The 17,643-nt window shown below is 36.9% G+C and overlaps 1 protein-coding gene across 3 annotated transcripts in view; it reads right to left on the reverse strand.

The window, feature by feature from the left end:
* The window catches only part of LOC135086062 (uncharacterized), a 78,118-nt gene extending 61,124 nt beyond the window's left edge, over positions 1 to 16,994 (reverse strand). For all 3 annotated transcript variants that reach the window (XM_063980831.1, XM_063980829.1, XM_063980830.1), the window contains exons 1-2: positions 16,822 to 16,994; positions 3,171 to 3,590 (exon numbers count right to left, since the gene is read on the reverse strand). In XM_063980831.1, the coding sequence (XP_063836901.1) occupies positions 3,171 to 3,583 (413 nt within the window). In that variant the 5' untranslated portion in view covers positions 3,584 to 3,590; positions 16,822 to 16,994. The remainder of the gene's footprint in view (positions 1 to 3,170; positions 3,591 to 16,821) is intronic.
* Positions 16,995 to 17,643: the final 649 nt, after the last annotated feature.

Here is a 17,643-nt window from a genome sequence, read left to right on the forward strand (position 1 = left end):
TAAAAAACCGTTCGTCAAATATTAGCAAATTTTACGTAACAGTTGTCAAATAATATTTTTATCTGTTAAAAAAAGACTTGTTGACAGATCGATTGGTAGCAACCTATAATGAGGGCAATCAATATTATTTTTGGATGGCTATTTTTAATTCGTAGAGAGCGGGATCCATCGGTTCACAAGTGCAATGTAAATATTGTGGGTTTACGATACCGCTAAAGACGTTAAGTAACACTTAGTAGGGGAGTAGTAATAAAAGGATTTTAAGACTTTTTCATTCGTTCGCCCCGTGATTCCGATAGAGATTCTCCAAAAGTTGCTGTGCCCTAACTGGGTCCACATTGGATAAGTAACTGCTTAAATTGTAAGACCTAATGTGAATATAGTTTGTTTCAGCCGAAAGACGTCCACTGCTGGACAAAGGCCTCCCTCAAGGATTTCCACAAAGACCGGTCCTGCGCCGCTCGCATCCAGGCATCTCCCGCGACCTTCACCAGATCGTCGGTCCACTTAGTGGGAGGCCTGCCCACGGTACGTCTTCGGGCTCGTAGTCGCCGCTCAAGAACTTTCCTGCCCCAGCGGCCATCAGCTCTACGAGCTATGTGCCCCGCCCACTGCCACTTGATTTTAGCGATTCTGCGGGCCAACGTGAATATGTGCTAATGCAATAAAACAACTGTTGTGGACGTCCTCTGCCCCAACTAGGGGACATATTAAAACTTTAGGTCTACAAATTCAAACAAAGATTGTTATTAATTAACAAGGGCAAAGTAATATACTTAACAAAAAGACAAAAAAAAATCAATGACTTATTGAATTGGTTTGATCCACACACTTCAATGTTTAAAGGAATCTAAAGATACGTGCTTATGTCATCCTGGACGTGTACAAAGAATGTATTATAAAGTTATAATCGCCACTGTTTCAAACGATGATAATTTTAAACACATTGGTAATGACCGATGGTATTTAATAGTTATATTAACCTTAGCTTTACATAAAAAGTCGTTAGGTTGACTTTACTCTTTACCGAAAAAATGACATTTTTAACCGAAATCAAAAAAGAGTTTTTTTATCCAGACGCGACGTCGCCTTATAATGCCAAAAAATGATGGCAATCGTTTTGGCACCGCTGGCGATTGATATGAGTATGACCCTACTCTAGTGGCGCTATACTGGTGAGTGCAAATGCGATAGTCCTTCTACCACTTCAGAGCCCCGATTACGGTAATTTTTAACGTCAACAATCCAGACACGCTTCTCGATTCTGCGATACGATTGGTCGTTCAACAGCGTACGTCAGCTGTTTTGACCAATCGTATTGCAGAATCAGAAACGCGTCTGGATTGTAGACGTTAAAAGTTACCGTAATCGGGGCTCAGTGCCACTGTCTTCGCCACTAGCAAGTGACAGTGACCAGACCGCCAACTGGGGAGCGCTAAAACGATGGCCCTCAATAATAAAAAATAAGTTATAAGGTAAGTGCCCCCTACTTCGGTATATTAAGGCTCTTACGACTTTAACATTTTATTTAAAAATAACCAAGCATGATATCAGTATGAAAGCTTTTGTATGCTAAACTTTGGTCTTTTGACAGTAAGTTAATACATAATTTATAGTTATATAGTTTGAACTTTTTTTTATATTAATTGTTCTGCGGACCTCTTGTTTGGATCCTGTTTCGTGACAAAATTTTGCTCTGTTTCTAAGTTCGTGAACTCATGTCCCCTATTTCGGGATAAGGTTTTATGCATCCAGTTAGGATATTTTAATAATGATTAAGGGTTTAATAAATTTAAAAACGATAATAAAAATTTAGAATAAAATAATTATGTGAAATTGACGATATTACTTACCTGAAATATTCATAAGAAATAATGTGAGTCTAGTATAGTATTTTGATTTGTTATTTCTAACAATATGTGAAAATATTTATATAACCATTAGAAATGTAGGGGGGGGAACTTACCCCCCCCCCCCCCCCTTCGTACCCATAAAATTTTGATTTATTATTTCTAGCGATATGTGAAAATATTTATATAACCATTAGTAATGTGGGGGGGGACTTACCCCCCCCCCCCCTTCGTACCCATAAAATTTTGATTTGTAACCCCCTCCCTTCTCCCCATAATCCCACCCCTGGAGCTGTTTCAAGTGGGGGTAGCCCCCCCCCCTGAAAATAACCCCAGATACGCCAATGACTCATAATAAAAGTAAGTAATTAATTTATTTCTTAGGTAGGTATATTAAAAACTAAAAAATATGTCGATTTCTTTGATGGTATGTGTCATAAAAGTACCTAACACCATACATTTATATATCACGAACTTGGAAAAAAGTAACAATAATACGGTTCCTTGTTTCGTGATACTGATTATTCCAAATTCCCCAAGTAAAATTCATGGATTATTGTCAAAATGTGTCAATTAACTATTATCTATCCCATATACAATACAAATAAACAAAGATAAATAAAACAAATCGAAATAAAGACAAAATTATGCTGGTACTACTTATGCTAATTTATCTTAAAATTGGTCATATATGTGAACTTCAAACTCGTGTCATATAAATTCTAGTGAACGAAACATATACCGAATTTAGGTCATGAGAAACTTAAATAAATGCATTATTTGTTTCATAACTTACATTTAAATTATCATAAATAATTATTTAAAAACCAAGCATCAAAATGTTATCCATAATATCCTTGATTCGGTAGTGTCACGAAATAGGGGACACCCGAAAAATAATATGTACGCTATTTCGTGAGTCAATTAATCGCAATTTTAAAGGAATTCTACGTTTTCATATAACATTTTTCTATGCCAAATCAATTGTCAAGGAACACATGAAACCACTATTACAAGTTTTATTTAAATGGACGTTCCCTCGCCTTTTTATAAGCTTAAGAGCGCTAACCTTACGGTGAGAGCAACCTTTGCAAGCCGCACGGCTGTTTTTGGCTCTTTGAGAGTTTGAACCTTCGTATTGCTCTCATTTTTGGCGCCACAATGTTGGTACTTAGTTTTTTAGATAGCTTAAATAATAGAGTTTTTGTAGTAATGAAGAATTTATATAAATAATATTCCATTTGCTTATTATTTGAATTAGAAAAAAAACTTACGAACTTACGTACTATCACGAACTAGTAGCCGTTTACCTTAACTTACCCGTCAGCCCCAACAGATGTCTCTTTCGCCGTGATGCCGTTAAAATGGATCCGATTCTCCACTTCACCATCAACAAGAAAATCCGTCATCACAAAGTTCACAATCTCCTTATTCAACCTCCTCCGCAAATATCTTATGTCACTTAAAACCTCCTTGTCACTAAAACTGACGTTCACATTAGGCAGCACATGTGTATGCTTATGCCTCCACTTCGGTTCGTTTAAAAAGTTATTTGAATTTGTAATGTTTGATTTTGGAACTAGGGGCACCAGTTCGTCACTAGAATCACTGTCGTCACAGCTAGTGCTGCCCAAAAGGAACAGCATGAGTATCGGCGCACGGAACATTTTGCCCCACGACACTAGCTTCGCGAAGCTCGACTTTTTCTTCGCTTTCGGTGATTTCAACTCCATTTTTAATCTGTAAAAAAGAAAAAGTTGTTATTAATCATGTTTTGGGTCTATGTCTATATGTAAGAACTTTTATATACCTACCAACATTGGAGCAATAAAGAAATTGAATTTGAATTTGAAGTATAATAATTTTCTAATCAAATAAATTGTTTTTAGATGATTTTTTTGCGCACGGACCTACTTAGAAATAATAAGAGACGTAACGTGGACATAGTTTGATTCTGGAGTCATTAGAAAATTAATTCACACCACCTGTATGGATTTTCATTTTCGTGAAAGGAACGTCTTGCAAATTGGTGTTAGTACCTACTTACAAAACATAATAAACGTGTTTTATTTTTTGGAAATTTCTTCTTTGAGAAAAGAAATAGTTTTAAACTTAACACGAAAGAAATCACGAGATACTTAGTAATTAAATAAATAAATAAATAAATAAATAAATAAATAAATCTTTGGACAATTTCACACAGCGCCAGCTAGCCCCAAAGTAAGCAACTTAATGCTTGTGTTATGGGTGCTAGCTTAACGGATATACTACTTATATACTTTTTTTTTTAAATACATAAATATTATACATAGTCACACCCAGACCCGTCACAGAAATTAAAATTCATCATTTCAATTTCTGCCCGGCCGGGAATCGAACCCGGGACCTCTCGGCATAGTAGTCCGTTCTGAACCACTACACCAAACGGCCGACAAATTATACTTAAGTTTCATTTATCAACTTAAGGTAATGTTTGCCATAAGTTCAGAAAGACATTTTAAGACCTGTCTTGACCGCCATCTTGTTGTTCACCTTGCTTTTTCAAGAGAAATTCGTGCGGTCATTTTAAGTTACGTCAAATACCCATGTTTCTGAAATATTTTTATGTGTTAATTATTGGGATATACCGCATGTTCCAAGGATTCATATTTTGAGCTATACCTTTAATCTTTTCTGGTTTTTACTGGTAAGTAAGGCTACCTGTCTTACACCCAGAGGCCCCGTGTTCAATTTCCTTGGTCTGGTTGGTGGTACCTTGCCTAAATCTGTCGCCATAGCAACAATATACAGCATTATTGTTTCGGCAGTTTTAGGTAAGTTAGCCAGTTCCTATGTGGTCGAGGATTCTATGTGAAATTCGCTTTCACCTTGCCTGATCATCATTTTTAGGTGAGATGCAAGCCAAGAAGCTTTTCCGTTGGGGATAAAAAACCTATAAAACCTAGGTCGAGGGAAGTAGGTGCAAGCAGCAGAACCGGTCGGGAAATCCTTGGGGGAGGCCTTTGGCCAGCAGTGGACGTTATTCGGCTGAAACTTTAGTATTACCTAGCTACATCTAACTCCTTGAAATAACGGCACCATTCAACTGGTTTATATATTTATAGTCAGCTAATTTCCAGTAAATCTAATTATAAACTAAGTAGCAAGAGAGCGGCCTCCGGACGCCTATAATAGTGTCCTAATTCAGGAAATTATTATCAGAATACTGTTCTTTTCCAATTTTTTCGTTATGAATCGATCGATTTATTATAATTATCGATTTAATAGGAAAAAATAACATTTATAAGACACATCAAGTCTGCAGATTCATTTTTTTATAATAGTGTGATTGTTTCCATCTTCTGCTTATTTCGTTCCTTCGTTCGTTTCATCCGAATGACGTCCACTGCTGGACAAAGGCCTCCCCCAAGGATTTCCACAAAGACCGGTCCTGCGCTGTGTACTCACTAGTACTTAAATATGACCGTATTGGTTATTTTCGGTTATCTAAAATAAACTAGTTAATTTGATCAAATAATGGTTTCTAAAAATAATCCTGTTCTTATTTTAATCTTTATTTAATCATTCACTATCATTTTTGTAATGATACTTACGGCCGTACCTATTCACAAAGATTAAGTTACTATGAGGTCTCAAAGTCCGCGTGGTGACACACGAACCAATCACAGAGGGCTGAGTGTGAGTTTTTTTCAAACGCGCTCACTAGTGAGTGCGTCAAAAAATGACATTAAATGTATGACGGATTGTACAGCGCCCCTAGCGGGAAACTTTCAAAAACTAAAATTTTCATACATTTTTTAAACGCGCTCACTAGCGCGTTTGATGTAAACTCACACTCAGCCCACAGAGCTCTATTCAACGCTGTGCGTTCGATTTGTTGCTTCACGCAAGCATCGTTTGTGAATACAGGCGTTATTATTTAAAAATTGAGATGATAAACTAATAATTAATACCTAATCTTAACTTTGAGATTTCTTCAATGTTAACCAAATTATTTTCCCAAATATTAGTTCCAAAAAATATTTTTTTACGCGTACTTTTTCTACCAAAAATATCGAGTGACACCACACTCCGGGCCTAATCAAACACAGCTAGTGTCACGTTACGACGCGGTCTCATTTACTTGTGAGGCGAAATTAAAAACTATGCCGACTCAGTGTGTTTGAGATGAAGGAATTCGGTCAAGAGCGAGCGTGATAGATCACTCGAGTCAAAAAATGGAGATCCTCCTTTTTGAAGTAGGTTTAAAACTCAAAAATATTTGCAAAATAAATTAGTTTTTTAGTAGTTTTGAAATTAATCAATTTTAAGTTTTTTTGTTTAGGTTTAATAAGATAGGTAGGCAGCGCAGGACCGGTCGTTATGAAAATCCTTAGGGAGGCCTTTGTCCAGCTGTGGACGTCATTTGGCTATGACAAACGAACGAAAAAATAGGATTTTATTATTATTATTGGTTATTGGGCCTTCATTTGCGCCAGCTCGACCAGGTTTGATGTATTGTGGCAGCCCTTGTGTTTGGAGTTCACTGCTAAGTCACTTTGATTCTATAAATTTCCAGATTACGAACCAGAACGAAGTAGGATACTACTTACTGTAAATTAATATTTTTTGGTCTTTGAACACTAAATTGTCAATTAATAATGTATAATGAGTAGTCTTTTAATAAAATGATGCCAATGACTTAAATCATGTACCTATATTGACTTATAATTATATTACCTTTGATACTTTATTGTCAGAAGTTTTCTTGTAAAAACACAAGTTTCTATTTTATAGGTCGACCCCAACCTAAAATTGGAGCGACCTAAAAACTAAATACATAGTATTAAAACATTACTCGGACCAATAAACAGTCTTTGATCCGATCCATCTGGACGATCGATTTGTTTACATCGATATCTAATATGGTGTCGAGGTGAGATGGAGCTATTGCATCGTATCACCGTGGTAGGTCTAACTGTAAAGGTTGATGCAAACTAACTAATATTATTCAGGTTCAATTTACCACTATTATTATACACAAGCTGTGCCCGCGACTTCGTACGCGTGAAAATAGTTTGAATAACATTTCCCGTTTTTCCGGAATGAGCAGATCCGTAAACGAACTAAAGCCGCTGACATAGCCCGATGGATTAGCAAGCTGAAGTGGCAATGGGCAGGGCACATAGTACGCAGAACTGACGGCCGATGGGGCAGCAAGGTTCTGGAGTGGAGACCGCGTACCGGAAGACGCAGCGTGGGACCTCCACCCACAAGGTGGACCGACGACATCATAAATGTAGCAGGAAGGCGCTGGACGCAGGCCGCTCCAACCGGGCAACATGGAAAGCATTGGGGGAGGCCTATGTTCAGCAGTGGACGTCCTATGTCTGAGATGATGATGATGATGATGAACATTTCCCGTTTTTCCAACATTTTTCTTTACTGCTCCGCCCCTATTGGCTGTAGGGTGATGTTATATAGCCTAAAGCCTTCCTCGATAAATGGGCTATCCAACACAATAATATTTTTTCAAATCGGACGAGTAGTTTCTGAGATTAGCGCATTCAACCAAACAAATAAACTCTTCAGCTTTTTAGTATAGAATCAGATTATGTCGTTCAACTGAAAAACATTGTTTCAATTTCGGCTAAAATACCTTGAAATTCGTACTACCTACGCTGAAACGCAGTGTTCATGAAATTGTGATTGACACATCTTGAAAACAAAAAACTTTTCATTGTGGCCCGGAAACAAACATAATTTTAAATCTATATTTAGGTTGTAATTTAAATTACCGATCAAAGTCGTCTTATAGACTTTACTATTTAAAATCTAAGGTGAATCAGGTTTCAATCCACTGCTATACCCTGCACAACATCCGAGCTCCTCCTATGTTCTTCTGATTAATTGTGTTGCGGGTCCAATGACAGTTTAACTTTCCCCCGGGACAAACTTGGCCTTCACTGGTTGGGTTATTGGCGGTCAAGCTGTAGATCCTGGCTACACAGGAGTTGCAGTGGTGGGAACTAGAGGTGGGAATAGTCCCGAGCGCCGGAACATAGTTCCTCTCTTTTTTTAAGTAATTAAAAATTGAAAATCTAACGAAATGTAACGTTACATAACTGTCTACGTGGGGCAAATCCTTGCAGTTTTCTTATCTGTTACATGAATTGAGAAATCAAACAAATCGCGTCATTTTTTATCTGATAATATAAATATCATCTATCACGAAAAATTATGTTAGGAACACGGCCTACCTTTAAACTAACTGAAACCCTTCAAAGGATTTTAAACCTTATTGTCATTATTATAAGAGCTAAGAGTTTACGTTACGATGTGCTAAATGATAATAATTACGTTCACGCACTTTTCTAAGGGCTGCCGGAAGATTTGAAAATTCAAATTTTTGAATTGTTCTAGAACGTTCTTTTGTTTGGCAAAAAGTTTTGGATAGGAAATAGTCTGTTTGGCCAAATTAAAAATAATAGGGCAGTTACTAGTTATAGTTGACAGTTGGCACCAACCAGCCCGAAGTGCGTTTTGTCTAGGGACAAAACGCACTTTTTGATCGAATCGAAAATCGAATCCGTCAAAACTCCATACAAAAAAGGGGCTTTTCGACCACTTTTCGACTGGTTTGCGATTATAATTTGCACTTTGTCTAGACCCACAATACTTTAGGTATATGCGCTGTCAAATCGCTTTGTATGCCAAATTATGAATGACATCGCTTTTTCGCATCTCAGTTGGTAATAATTTATCAATTTCAAAGCTTAATCTTCTTTGAGTTTTGCATCCCGTTTTTGTCAGTTTTTTATTCGATTGGCAGCCGTGTCAGCAACCAGAGGAGCGCGTGCGCACATGATTTATGCGTTTGACGCCGCACAGCAAAAGCGCTCGGGTTCGCTCGCCTTTTTGTGGGAAGTACTTAGCGGGCACGGTAATACCGTGTAGTGGGTAAGTGGGAAGTAGTTAGTAGCTGCAGTTATTTGTAAATATACAGACAGCAGCACATCTGACTATGCATACGGAATTTCAGAAATAAGAATCTGCAAGGAACGCCACATCGGCACGATTTTGCTCTTTTTTCATCCAGCCGCTGCCAGCTTTCTTTTTCAGATCGTCAGTCAATCAAGTAGGTTACTTACACCACGTTTGCCAAGACAATAAATTGTAGTATATCATGCTAAATACTGTGGCTTTAAGCACTTGTTCAAATGTTCAGTTTCAAATTCTTTAATATCGGTATCAAATGAAAATTGACCACTTAGCTATAATCTTAGATTAATAAAACCTAGATGGATAGTCTTCATACAAACGCTTCGTCAAGAGTGAGGCAAAAATCTTATGTCATTAGTGTCAATTTTGTTGGGGAGTGTAGACAGTGAAGGCGATTTTCCCGAAAGTAGGGAAATTTTTAATACGTTTTTAATTATTTTATTACTAACAAAAACAAAACGCATCATGTACTTACTTATTTATTGAATTCAAAGTACCTACCTAATTACAATAAGATAAATCGACTGAAAAGTCTCGATTTCATAAAAAAGGAAGTGTACTTGTACGGCGAACAATTGGGAAATAAATTTTCTTGTTACTGGTATCATTCCCGTATTTAATGTTTGAAAGCCAAATTCAAGCAAAATACGCGTCGAATCGTAGTACTTACTTATGAAATGTAACACTGGTCACTTTCTTTAGTTTTTCTGATGTATTTAGACACCCTTTCACAGCACAAACCGTCTTAATTAATTAAAAGTCGTCGGACGTGTTTACCAATTTTTCACTTTGACAGTTCATGTGACGTTTACGAGTAAGCCATTCTGGCTTACTAAAATCTGCCTCACCTTTCGTGCACTGACTATCTATCTAGGTTTTATTAATCTAAGGCTATAATTTATTCCACTGGAAATAGCATTTTTTTTGTACTTTCGGCTAAATTGGAGTTTATTAATTAACTAGCGGCCGCCCGCGACTTCGTACGCGTGGATCCCGTTTTACCCCCTTAGGAATGGAGTTTCGTAAAATCCTTTCTTAGCGGATGCCTACGTCATAACATCTACCTGCATGCCAAATTTTAGCCCGATCCGTCCAGTGGTTTGGGCTGTGCGTTGATAGATCACTATGCCAGCCAGTCAGTCACCTTTGAATTATAATATTTGGATTGTTCCAAGTTTATCACAACTTTTCTGAACGTGTGCCATGGAACTTTTCTTTGTATCAAGTGACGTAGGGTATCTTACGGTCCCTCTCGTACTATTAGTAGGTAGGCCTTTTTCAGTGTACTTTTATACGAGTTCCAAATAAAGCTCGCCGTACCACTTCGGGACAACATATGGGCTGGTGCTGAGAAGAAGTGGCGGAAGAAACTCAGTCACCTTTGTCAGCCTCTTATTTATTTTAGGTGATGTAGGCTGGAAGACGTAGTGTGGGCAGGCTCCCCACTAATTAGACTGACGATCTTGTTAAGGTCGCGGGAAGAACCTGGATGCAGGCAGCGCAGGACCGGTCGCTATAGAAATTCTTGGGAGGTCTTTGTCCAGCAGTGGACGTCATTTGGCTGAAACAAATGAGGTAGTATCATAAGTATTAACAAAATTACCTTGCTTACTTTAAATTGTTTATTTTACTGCTCACCTATATGCGTTGTTTCTTAAAGGTCATCCGAGACAATAGGGGGCCCGATTAGCTAATAATTAATTAAAATGCAGTCAATCGGACGCGTGGCGCACTAATTATACTAATTATGGACGACCATGTCCCGAATTGGTGACAGATTTGAAAATCAATTTTAAAAAACTCATTTATTTATGCATGTAGGCTTTACACGTCTCAGTATTAACCCTATCACTGCTTCAGGACAATAAATGGGCCAGTGCTGAGAAGAAGCAGCGCAAGAAACTCAGCCACTACTTATTGTCAGCCTCTTTTTTAAGGGTTTACAGACTATAAAATAAACATAGTTATAAATATTTAAGCGAGCTAGGAAGTTACACATCCCAAACATTTTTATCTTTTTAAATAATCATCGACTTTATATTAGCCCTTTTTATTATGTTTTTTTTTGCATTTGTTTTTAAAAGACAATGCCGGAAATTGGCGTCTTTTTTTTTCGCGCGGCCATCGACCAAACTTTGTTTTTTGATTACAAAATAGTGTAATAAATCAAACTTACTATGACATGTATACCTCTAAACTCAGTCTGAACTGAGTTACGAGCATTAGAAGTTTGATGATTTTCATACTAGATTTGCTTTTTGCGCGCAAAGTTTTGTAAGAAATTGCAACAAACTAGTGAGATTGTATGTGTAAACAAACAAAAATATCTATTATAGGCTCCAGACATCAGTATGGAGCAGAATCAGCGCAATAAAAAAATAGCGCAATATTTTGTTGCAATTTCTTACAAAACTTGCGCACAAAAAGCAAATCTAGTATGAAAATCATCAAACTTCTAATGCTCGTAACTCAGTTCAGACTGAGTTTAGAGGTATACATGCCATAGTAAGTTTGGTTTATTACACTATTTTGTAATCAAAAAACAAAGTTTGATCGATGGCCGCGCGAAAAAAAAAGACGCCACTTTCCATACAAAATCTGGCATTGCCATTTATCTTCGCTTCCCTGGCGACTGCTCTTCCATCTGAGCTACTAATATGTAATACGCTGTTATGACCAGCATTTGTTTCATTAAAGTAATGTAGAATCTCGCAAAACTGGACTTTTCGTGTGAATATAAAAAAATATGTGTGTTGGGAATTCGAAACACGGGACTATTCCCACCTTTCGTTCCCGCCGCTGCAACTCCTGTGTAGCCAGGATCTACAGCTTGACCGCCAATAAAAACCCAACCAGTGAAGGCCAAGTTTGTCCGGAGGAAAGTTAAACTGTCATTGGACCCGCAACGAAATTAATCAGAAGAACATAGGAGGAGTTCGAGGTTAAGGTTTGATTTTCAGTGCAAGCAGTGTTAGTCACAACCTATCCATATAGATTTAGGTTTGGACTTTGTCCTTTGGCGTTGCCATAGCAAGATAAGAACACAATATTAGGTGATTTTCCGCGTTTGTAAACCCATAATATACCTACATAATTGCATTACGTTATACTTTATTTGTTATTGTTACAGAGATGATGACATGTGGCTCCGAAACGTGGCGTCTCTAGGCCTCATGCAGAAGCTCAAAGTTGCACAGCGTGCTATGGAAAGAATTACGGTATTTCTTTACGAGATCAAATCATAATGAGGATATCCGTAAACGAACTAAAGTCGCTGACATAGCCCGACGGATTAGCAAGCTGAAGTGGCATGGGCAGGGCACGTAGTACGCAGAACTGACGGCCGATGCGGCAAGGTTCTGGAGTAGAGGCCACGTACCGAAAATCGCAGCGTGAGACGTCCACTCACCTACAAGGTGAATCGCATAAAGGTAGCAGGAAGGCGCTGGATGCAGGCCGCTACCAACCGGGCGATATGGAAATCATTGGGGGAGGCCTATGTTCAGCAGTGGACGTCCTGTCGGATGACTTTGTATATAAGATTAGGCTGAGTTGCGCCACCTAACTTTGACCGTAACTTTAACGATAGCCGGTGATTTTGTATGGAGTTTGACAGATTTTTGACGTTTGTCAAAGTTAAAGTAAGATGGTCCACTATTGCATGCCGTGGCAACCTATAATTAAGGCAGCACTTAGATTAAGTTAAATACGTTGTAAATATTGATTGTCTTCCAGTGTATGTCTTGTTGGTTGTCCTATTAAATAAATAAATAAAATAAAATGGTGCAACCCAGCCTGAGCTATGTTGTACTACGTAAACTACAATTTGTTAGTAAACATGTTATTGTTTGTGTTAACCCCGTTAACGCCAATAACACTTTCTATTTGACCCTTTAACCTTTTGCGCGACGACGCTCTAGTATTAATTTGATATCATTGTAATTGAAATTCATAACAAGCAATTATAATACATAATAAATAAATTATAAAATAAAAAATACTACTAATGGTGACCGACATTTTGGCGGCGCTTCTCTCAGCACTTGCCAAATGTTGGTCTCGAAGCGCTGGTAAAGCAAAAAGAGTATGAGCATAATCTGAGAGTATGAGACATGTAAAGGCTTCTTAAGAGCAACATTTTAAGTTTTTTTTTATTAGTCTTTATTTGTTGGGTCGGCTTCCAATTTTCGGCTTTCAATCAAGACAGAAAGCACTGATGTCAGTTGGACTATGCAAGACGTCAGCGCATACATCTATAAACTTGTGCTGAAAGCCTCATCTCTCGTTGAGCGACCTATACCAAACATGAGACAATGCTCTTGGCCAAAACTTTTTGAATTTTAGGACTTCCTAAACATAATTTACCTCCTTGGAAACCAAACCTCATTACTTCATTATTAGTTGACAGATTAAAAACTAGAATCGCTGCCAGCTTTTAAAATTCGAACCGTCTGGCCAGCTCGCGCTTCCGCGGAATTAATTCGCGCCAAAAATTTATAAACGTCATATTTGAAATTTGGATGCGTTTTGTTGAGCTGTCATGGCCGCACTTCACCCCTGTTGAGTGGTTTCACGTGGAATCCGTGATTTTGTCGTTTAATTAGGCACATTATGCACCGTGTTGTGTGATACTTAATTAGGTAGGATGTTAATGAAAAAGGTTTCAATCCAAAAAGGTGAAGCGATGTAATTCTATTTGTTAGAATGGGATCACGAGACCGCTTGCAGAAATTTAACAGAATGTAGCTAGCGTATTCGATATCGTACTAATATTATAAATGCGAAAGTTTGGAAGGATGTCTGGATGTTTGTTACTCTTTCACGCAAAACTATAACGGATTTTGATGAAACTTTACAGTATTATTGTTTATAACCCAGAATAACATAATAGGCTATAATTTATTACGATCTATGACAAACTAAATTTCACACGGGTGAAGCCGCGGGCAAAAGCTAGTCCCAAATAAAACAAAGCAGTAAGTACTTACAGTATCAGTCAAATTCTCTTAAAACGTCAAGATTTTCATCACTTCACTTCTCTCAAATCCGCGTGGACTCAGTAAAAAAACTAATTTACTTATGTAAGTAGGCTTTTAAAAAGCACTCTTACACGTCCCAGTATTAACCCTACCACTGCTTCGGGACAATATATGGGCCAGTGCTGAGAAGAAGCAGTGCAAGAAACTCAGTCACTTGTCAGCCTCTTTTTCATGGGTAAAGTAAAGTGCCACAAAACCTATCAGTTCAAAGTTTTAAGTGAATTTAACGATCATTATCCTGTCTATATAGTGTTTTTCATACACAGGATGTAGTTAAAATAATTAGTATTCATTAAGCGTCCCATTTTGCATTTAATATTAATGAGGTTTGCAAAAAACAAGTAAATCTCACATTTACGTTCATGATAACAATCAAAGACACGGAAAGACTTCTAAATAGGCATAGGAAACTACTAAACAAGTTGTTCAGAATAAAAATTGTGTCAAAGCGTGCTTCGGTTAGCTATATCAACTTCAAACACAAAAAATGCCTATAAATGACAAAGTATCTACAAAAACGACAAATCTTCGTGGGCCTCGTAAAGTCTAAAATATCCTCAATAGGCCTAGGGTGCATGATTAACTTTTATCTACGGGACTATTCCCACCTCTCGTTCCCACCGCTGCAACTCCTGTGTAGCCAGGATCTACAGCTTGACCGCCAATAAAAACCAACCAGTGAAGGCGCAGTTTGACTGTCATTGCACTAGCAACGAAATTAATCTGAAGAAATCAGGAAGAGTTCAAAATTAGGGTTAGACTTCCCTACTACATTTTTATCTAGGCATTTATAAACATTTTACGCGATAAACCCATACATTTGTCGTCAATCATCGATGAAGATTTAATCACGGCGCGCATCCTAGCTGGACAGTGATTTGAACTCATTCGCCAATCTGTCTCTACGAGAGTCAAAAGAGAGACAAAACCTTTGACTGTAGTTGTAGGTTACAGTCAAAGTGAAATATATAGTTTCGTGACACTCAAAGTAGTTAAAAAGTTCGCACACGTCATAAAATTGTTTATTTTCACACCTTATAGGGCTTACACATTACATCTAAAGTTAAAGGTTGTGTTGTCAACTTTTTGGTGTCACGAACTGTTTACTATTTGACGCTAACTATTATTGTTGACTCAACCGTAATAAATAATAAAATGTTTTTTTTTATCTTCTTTGAAACGTCTATCTTTCCTTCCTTATTTTATTCATCCTGTATAATCAAACGGTAGGTGAATCATTGTTTATAACTGTATAATCATGACTGGTCTTTTTTGCGACTACCTACATGTTTAAATGAGGGCAGTAAGAATAGTTTTTGCTAGCTACTTATTGAAGGTCAGTCTCATCAGAACTTCTGGGGCGTGTCAGCGGTGTGTCAGCGGTGTATGGTGTTTGAGAGACCCCTGCATGCAATTGTGGTCGTATGGCATTTGAGACCCCGGCATGCAAGACCATCATTAACTTGCAGGGGGCTCTGGGCATTCAAAGGAGCCCTTTTCCTAAAAAAAATCAATATAATATTTTATTTTACAATTATAACTTTTCCGTAATGCAGACATGACGTCTTTCTTTCATTTTTCAATTTAAAAAAAACTGGCGCGGAAATTAAGGTGTTGTGCCTTAGTTATAAAAATTGGCTAGTAACATTTTGTTCTACTTATTCCTTTTTACTGAGTCTGATAAGCATTTAGAAGTTTGGAAAATTAAATACTTAAATCTTTTGTATTATAAATTAAGAAAGATGGTGATACTTAGTACCCACCTAGTGACTCTAGAAAAATAATAAAATATTAAAATGAAAGTAATTAATCAAAAAGATACTGTGTTATTTTTAATGTCATGATATCGTTTGATTGTAAGTTAATTGGTTTTGCCATAATTTCTAGAATATTGTAAAAATCTTGTTAAAAATAACCGGGTTTTGTTTGTTGACAAATCAATAGTAATAAGTATGACTGTATTTATTTTATCTTTTTTAAGTAGCGTGTGACGTCCACCCACAAGGTGGAACGACGACATCGTAGAGGTAGCAGGAAGGTTCTGGACGCTGGTCGCTATCAACCGGGCAACATGGAATTGGAAAGCATTGGGGGAGCCCTATGTTCAGCAGTGGACGTCCTATGGCTGAGATGATGATGATGATGCAATAATACCCCGCTTTTTGTTATAAATAAAAATAATATGAAAACGTTTTTTGAAATAATTTAACATAAATACCAAACTTCGTAACACTTAACCCTTAATTAGGTAAATAGATTATGGCTTAATATTTATTTATTAAAGTAAATAATTATGAATGAAAGTAACTCGGTCTGTCTGTTACTTGAATTTCAAAGTATTAAACCAATTTTGATGAGTTTATATAGGTACCTACTTTTGGCAAAAAAAATAGTTTTTTGTCACTGTAAAAACTTTTTTGTATTTTACTTCTACGATTTATTTTTATGAAAGGCATTTTTTTAATCTGTTTTTGGGTGCTTTGAAATTAATTTCTTTTTTTACATTGATTGATCATATTTTATTACATAATAATAATAGTTTATTGATGTATTTTTTTTAAAGAAATGAACTTGGTTAACTGAATTAAAGTATATTAAATACCTACATGATGTCAGTTTATCTTATAGAAAACCAGTAAAAGTTTCAATATTCTCAGTGAGTAAATAAAAAAATACCTAACTCCTCTCATAAATAAATTAACAGGCAACGATGCAGCTATACCATTAAAAATTACTAAAATACATTTTATAATTTTTTTTCGTTAATCTTTTAACATTCACTGCACATTGCATTACTAATTATAGTTTTTTCGATGGAAAGTGCCGCTCTGCCGATCGCATGTTTCAGCCTTAAGTTTAAATTTAAAAAAGTGAATATTAAGTAATTCAAAGACGTATGACTTGACATTCTTATGGCTAATTAAATAAAAAAAAGTTTTAATTGCACTCACCTTTCCAGAGTCCGAAAAATTGAGTAGAACCTCAAAAATCCATGCCACACACAAATGCACAAAAAAAACACACGGCGATTCGGAATTCAAAAACTGCAATGGAAAAAAAAGTTCGGAATTCGCGCGGGAACTTTGACAGACAAGATGGCGACACGCGTCCGTGCTCTATGCTCGCCGGCCGGCACTGAGCGGTTTGGGTTTCTTCGTTTCTTGCGTGGAGGTACGTGGTATCGTACGATCGCCATAAGTTGTCCAAAACCTGATTCTGTTGCAAAAAGTTTTTACTATCGGGAAGCCTGCAGCCACGCGGCCGAATGAAACCTTAAATTAATGAGAGCAGCTTTTGAGAGTGATGAAAGGTGAAGTTAAGAACAAGATACGATGCAATTTTACCTTACCTTACATTTATTGTTACTCATAAGCCGATGATCTTATTGAGAAATAGTTATTTTCCTTCTTTGCTGTAAATAAATTACTGAAGCGTAGTGCAATCTTTCTTTAAGTAGCTAATAATGCAACTCTGTAATTTTATCATGTAGTTAGATATTATGTAACTGTACCTACACAGTGTAATTTTATCCTATAGACGCATAATGTTATAAACCATACGTATAAGTAGAATGAATACGGATAAGTTGCAAAATCGTTCCAATTACAATTAAGGCTTGTTCCTACAGAGATATCCCGTTTTTTTTTTTTTGCAGAATCCCGTTTAGTAGTGTTTTAATATTAAAGTTCATGCGAACATCCCGTTTGCAGCGTCCCACAAATCAGATCCATTGGAATTTGACATGATTGTGTGATATTGCGATTTTTTTCAAA

Source organism: Ostrinia nubilalis, chromosome 30, assembly GCF_963855985.1.
Source record: "Ostrinia nubilalis chromosome 30, ilOstNubi1.1, whole genome shotgun sequence".
In the NCBI taxonomy this organism is placed as follows: domain Eukaryota; kingdom Metazoa; phylum Arthropoda; class Insecta; order Lepidoptera; family Crambidae; genus Ostrinia; species Ostrinia nubilalis.